The 5,200-nt window shown below is 37.7% G+C and overlaps 1 protein-coding gene across 1 annotated transcript; it reads right to left on the minus strand.

Moving 5' to 3' along the window:
* Window positions 1-234: 234 nt before the first annotated feature.
* LOC110441211 (melanoma-associated antigen C1-like) lies at window positions 235-3,073 on the minus strand. The gene is made up of 3 exons (XM_021484316.1): window positions 2,911-3,073; window positions 1,933-2,471; window positions 235-1,884 (listed from the first exon to the last, which is right to left on the minus strand). The coding sequence occupies exon 3, from the start codon at window positions 1,871-1,873 to the stop codon at window positions 779-781; it is 1,095 nt and encodes a 364-aa protein (XP_021339991.1). The 5' UTR covers window positions 1,874-1,884; window positions 1,933-2,471; window positions 2,911-3,073; the 3' UTR covers window positions 235-778.
* Between the last annotated feature and the right edge of the window lie 2,127 nt (window positions 3,074-5,200).

Raw genomic sequence — 5,200 nt, forward strand, 5'->3', positions numbered from 1 at the left:
GGAGACTTCAGTGTGAAACGGTCAGAAGACATTAGTGTGAAATGGCATGGAGACTAAAGTGTGAAACGGTCAGAAGTCATTAGTGTGAAATGGGAGGGAGGCATTAGTATGAAATGGTAGGGAGACAATAGTGTGAAACGGCAAGGAGACATTAGAGTGAAATGGAAGGGAGACATGAGTGTGAAACGGCAAGGAGTCTACCATAGGGAGATAAAGTGTGAAACGGTCAGAAGTCATTAGTGTGAAATGGGAGGGAGGCATTAGTATGAAATGGTAGGGAGACAATAGTGTGAAACGGCAAGGAGACATTAGTGGGAAATGGAAGGGAGACATGAGTGTGAAACGGCAAGGAGTCTACCATAGGGAGACTCAGGTGTGAAACGGTCAGAAGACATTAGTGTGAAATGGTAAGAAGACATTAGTGTGAAATGGTTAGGAGACATTAGTGTGAAATGGTAGGGAGACATGAGTGTGATATGGTAGGGAGACATGAGTGTGAAATGGTAAGGAGACATTAGTGTGAAATGGTCAGAAGAGATTAGTGTGAATATGGAAGGGAAACATTAGTGTGAAACGGCAAGGAGACATTAGTGTGAAATGGTAGGTAGACTTAAGTGTGAAACGGCAAGGAGACGTTAGTGTGAAATGGTAGGGAGAATAAGTGTGAAATGGCAAGGAGACGTTAGTGTTTAACGGTCAGGAGACATTAGTGTGAAATGGAAGGGAGACTTCAGTGTGAAACGGTCAGAAGTCATTAGTGTGAAATGGAAGGGAAACATTAGTGTGAAATGGTAAAGAGACATAAGTGTGAAATGGTAGAGAGACATGAGTGTGAAACGGCATTGAGTCTACCATAGAGAGACTCAAGTGTGAAACGGTCAGAAGACATTAGTGTGAAATGGAAGGGAGACATTAGTGTGAAATGGTAGGGAGACATGAGTGTGAAATGGTAGGGAGACACGAGTGTGAAACGGCAAGGAGACATTAGTGTGAAATGGTTAGGTGACATTAGTGTGAAATGGTAGGGAGATATTAGTGTGAAATGGTAGGGAGACATTAGTGTGAAATGGCAAGAAGACATTAGTGTGAAATGGTAGGGAGACATAAGTGTGAAATGGTAAGAAGACATTAGTGGGAAATGGTAGCGAGACATGAGTGTGAAACGGCAAGGAGACGTTAGTGTGAAATGGTTAGGAGACATAATTGTGGAATGGTAGGGAGACATTAGTGTGAAATGGTAAGGAGACATTAGTGTGAAATGGTAGGGAGACTTAAGTGTTAAACGGCAAGGAGACATTAGTGTGAAATGGTTAGGAGACTTAAGTGTTAAACGGGAAGGAGACATTAGTGTGAAATGGTAGGGAGATATTAGCGTGAAATGGTAGGGAGACATTAGTGTGAAATGGTAGGGAGACTTAAGTGTGAAATGGTAGGGAGACTTTAGTGTGAAATGGTAAGGAGACATTAGTGTGAAATGGTAAGGAGACATTAGTGTGAAATGGTAGGGAGATATTAGCGTGAAATGGTAGGGAGACATTAGTGTGAAATGGTAGGGAGACATGAGTGTGAAACGGCAAGGAGACGTTAGTGTGAAATGGTTAGGAGACATAATTGTGAAATGGTAGGGAGACATTAGTGTGAAATGGTTAGGAGACATAAGTGTGAAATGGTAGGGAGACATTAGTGTGAAATGGTAGGGAGACATAAGTGTGAAATGGTAAGAAGACATTAGTGTGAAATGGTAGCGAGACATGAGTGTGAAACGGCAAGGAGACATTAGTGTGAAATGGTTAGGAGACATAAGTGTGAAATGGTAGGGGGACATTAGTGTGAAATGGTTAGGAGACATTAGGGTGAAATGGTTAGGAGACATTAGTGTGAAATGGTTAGGAGAGTTAGGAGACATAAGTGTGAAAGAGACATTAGTGGGAAATGGTAGGGAGACATTAGTGTGAAATGGTAGGAGACATTAGTGTGAAATGGTAGGGAGACATTAGTGTGAAATAGTTAGGAGACATAAGTGTGAAATGGTAGGGAGACATTAGTGTGAAACGGCAAGGAGACATTAGTATGAAATGGTTAGGAGACATAAGTGTGAAATGGAAGGGAGACATTAGTGTGAAATGGTAGGGAGACATTAGTGTGAAATGGTAAGGAGACATTAGTGTGAAATGGTAGGGAGACTTAAGTGTTAAATGGTAGGGAGACTTTTGTGTGAAACGGCAAGGAGTCTACCATAGGGAGACTCAGGTGTGAAACGGCAAGGAGACATTAGTGTGAAATGGAAGGGAGACATAAGTGTGAAACGGTCAGAAGACATTAATGTTAACGGTAAGGAGACATTAGTGTGAAAATGTAGGGAGACATTAGAATGAAATGGTAGGGAGACATTAGAATGAAATGGTAGGGCTGTAAAACTTTAGTTAACTTCAAACTCACCTTAAAAAAACGAAATTAGGTCTGCTTGCTATCTGATAATGAGAATTAAAGCACATTATATCTGACACATTTGTGTTACTCTCACAGGAAAATGTACATTCATCACTTTAATGATGTGTTTTCAGAAATGAAAATACAGAGTTACCTCAGACATTTGTGTGACTTAAACAAGTCTAGCTATGTGTACATACGTATGTTGGTCTATTAATAGATCACGGTTCAGTCACCTCGGATTGTGTTGTGTCTTTATTGTCCCATTTGACAAAAATAAGTCAAAGTCACATTAAACGAAGAAAACTGTTGGTGATAATGAGAAGTAGAGTAAATTATATCTGACCCATTTGTGTTACTCTCACAGGAAAATGTACATTTATATGTATTACATGATGTTCACTGCCCAACCGGGAACTGTTCATTTACGAACATGTGAACATTTTATGTCGAAGATAAAAACATACAAACAGAACTTACGAGACCTTGTCGTTGTTAGTCGCCACATTAGACATCAGTTCATGCCGACTGAGTAGATAAGTAACGTACAGAATCAAGATCGTGTTGAATGGAATTGTCCAACTTCCCTTATGTAACGTACTGGTCTATATATAGTAACGGGTTTATCCTATATGTGGTTGCGGACGTGACGATTCTGAGTAAGTGAAGTGTTTGAACGGTTACATACGTCATATATATATATTTATGTAAAGTTTATGATCCAATAATTTGATTATTTGGAAAGTTTGTCCTTAAGCAAATCAATTGAAATACTATGTAGCAGTTACATTTTATAGGACTGTTATTACATGTACATAAATCATTACTAACACCACGGAATTAGATTGTTATCAAAGTCCGTGCTTACACATGGAAGGTCAGATAATGGTTCGTGGAGCCAAACTTACTGATTGTTGCATGGATAATTTTTAAATCCGCATAATTTGTTCAATATTTTTTGTTATTTCTATTCAAAATTCGAAAGCAACCACAACAACATGTACAAAATACGATAGAGCGTTTTGTTAAAAAATACGTTAAAACATTTTCCTCAAATAGAAAAGACGAAAGTACAAAATACAATTACGAAGCGTCACCCCATCCAGAGACCCCTGCCCCCGCCTCCCCTCCCTGCCCCCACCCCCAGAACATGTATCAGTTTATGTTAACGGATGTGTGTGGGCTATGCCCGGGTTTTCACAGTAATGGTGACTAAGGAATTAAAATAACTATATGATTTGATTATAAAGGAACCAATAAAATATTACTGGATATCTCGTTTTTGGCTTCTTTTATCAAAAAGTTCCTGGTAAGTATATAAATTTCAACATTTCCTCTTTGTGATAGCACATGTAAAAAGCACAAGTGTTACGTACACTTGTGCTTTTTACATGTGTTATCGCAAAGAGGAAATTGTGCAAGTATTTCTCATAGTCTCTAATTTTTATTGTCAAAATCCATTTTTTGGCGATTTGTTTTTTCAATTAAATCACGGCTATACAAATTTAGGTATCGAAACATATTTAATTGTTTAATAGCGAGCGCTGCGAGCTCTTTTTGTATCGTATGCGTGATATATATATAGTTCAAGCAAAAATCTATATATATGTAGTAACACAAAACGAAACTACCATACTATGTGATCTTTTTTCTTTACATCGTGCAGAACGGAATTTAAAATTTGCGACGCTCTGATTGGTTATTAATAGATCAGAAGCTAAAAAATCACCGTTTTAAACATCTCTGTGGGAATAGAAAATATGTTTCACATCGTAACTTATTTGCGTGAAGTTTGCAAACGTATTCGTTATGGCTTGAATCGTTTCTTCATTAAAACGGGTTTAAAAATTAAAGTTTTCGACGTTTTTGACGAATCAGGTCAAGCAATAAAAAAAGTTGCGGTTTGAAAGTCGCGGGCTTCAAAATTTGTCACATTCTGATTGGTTGAAAAGACCGAAGCAGATCAACTTCGCCGGTTGTCTCGACTACTTCGAACACGGGAGGGTACAGGCCTATCCGATATCAAATGATCGACAATAGTAATATGGAGCGAATTTTACCAGTTTTGACCTCTCACAGACAGGTATTATGTTTGAACAAGAAAACAATCGTCAGCTTCACGAGAGCTAGGCCTGTGCAAGTCTAGTCGGTTTCAGTGCAAAGGAGATGTTTATCAACGACAATGCTGATGTGCCGCCTGGGGTATGTTACGCATAAATGTGTACTTTTATGTGGGTTAAAGGTGAGTCAAATAATGTATGTTTCATAATAAATGTGATTTAAACATAAAACATGACTACAGCTAATTTTTATTTTAATAAATATATTTATAATTTTCTATTCAACTTAATACTTTTGGTATTTTTTGTATTTAGAATTTTGTATGAAAAAAAACACAATTATTTCAATCATAAAACCATTTCTGAAAGTTATTATAAAAATACCCATTTTTCTAACATTCTAATAGAATGGCTAAGAGTTCTACTTGATAACGACAGCTTGACAGAGTGATTTCCCCTTAGTACAGGTACGGGAGTAAACAAAACACCCGCCATCACAACAAAGTCAGAATTTCATGTGAAATATGTTGTTTATTTCAACGAGTAACACCTAGTAACTTAGCTCTGCAAGAAATGTGAAAATATACACTACTGTGGCCTGCTGTTTGGTTAAATGAGCTGGATTATGGTAATATACTAACTCTGAAATAGGTTCATGCAGTTGGACTCCAATAATTTTATCATGCATTGCTGTAATTACATGTTGAAAA

Source organism: Mizuhopecten yessoensis, unplaced genomic scaffold (assembly GCF_002113885.1).
Source record: "Mizuhopecten yessoensis strain PY_sf001 unplaced genomic scaffold, ASM211388v2 scaffold715725, whole genome shotgun sequence".
NCBI classification, from domain to species: Eukaryota; Metazoa; Mollusca; class Bivalvia; order Pectinida; family Pectinidae; genus Mizuhopecten; species Mizuhopecten yessoensis.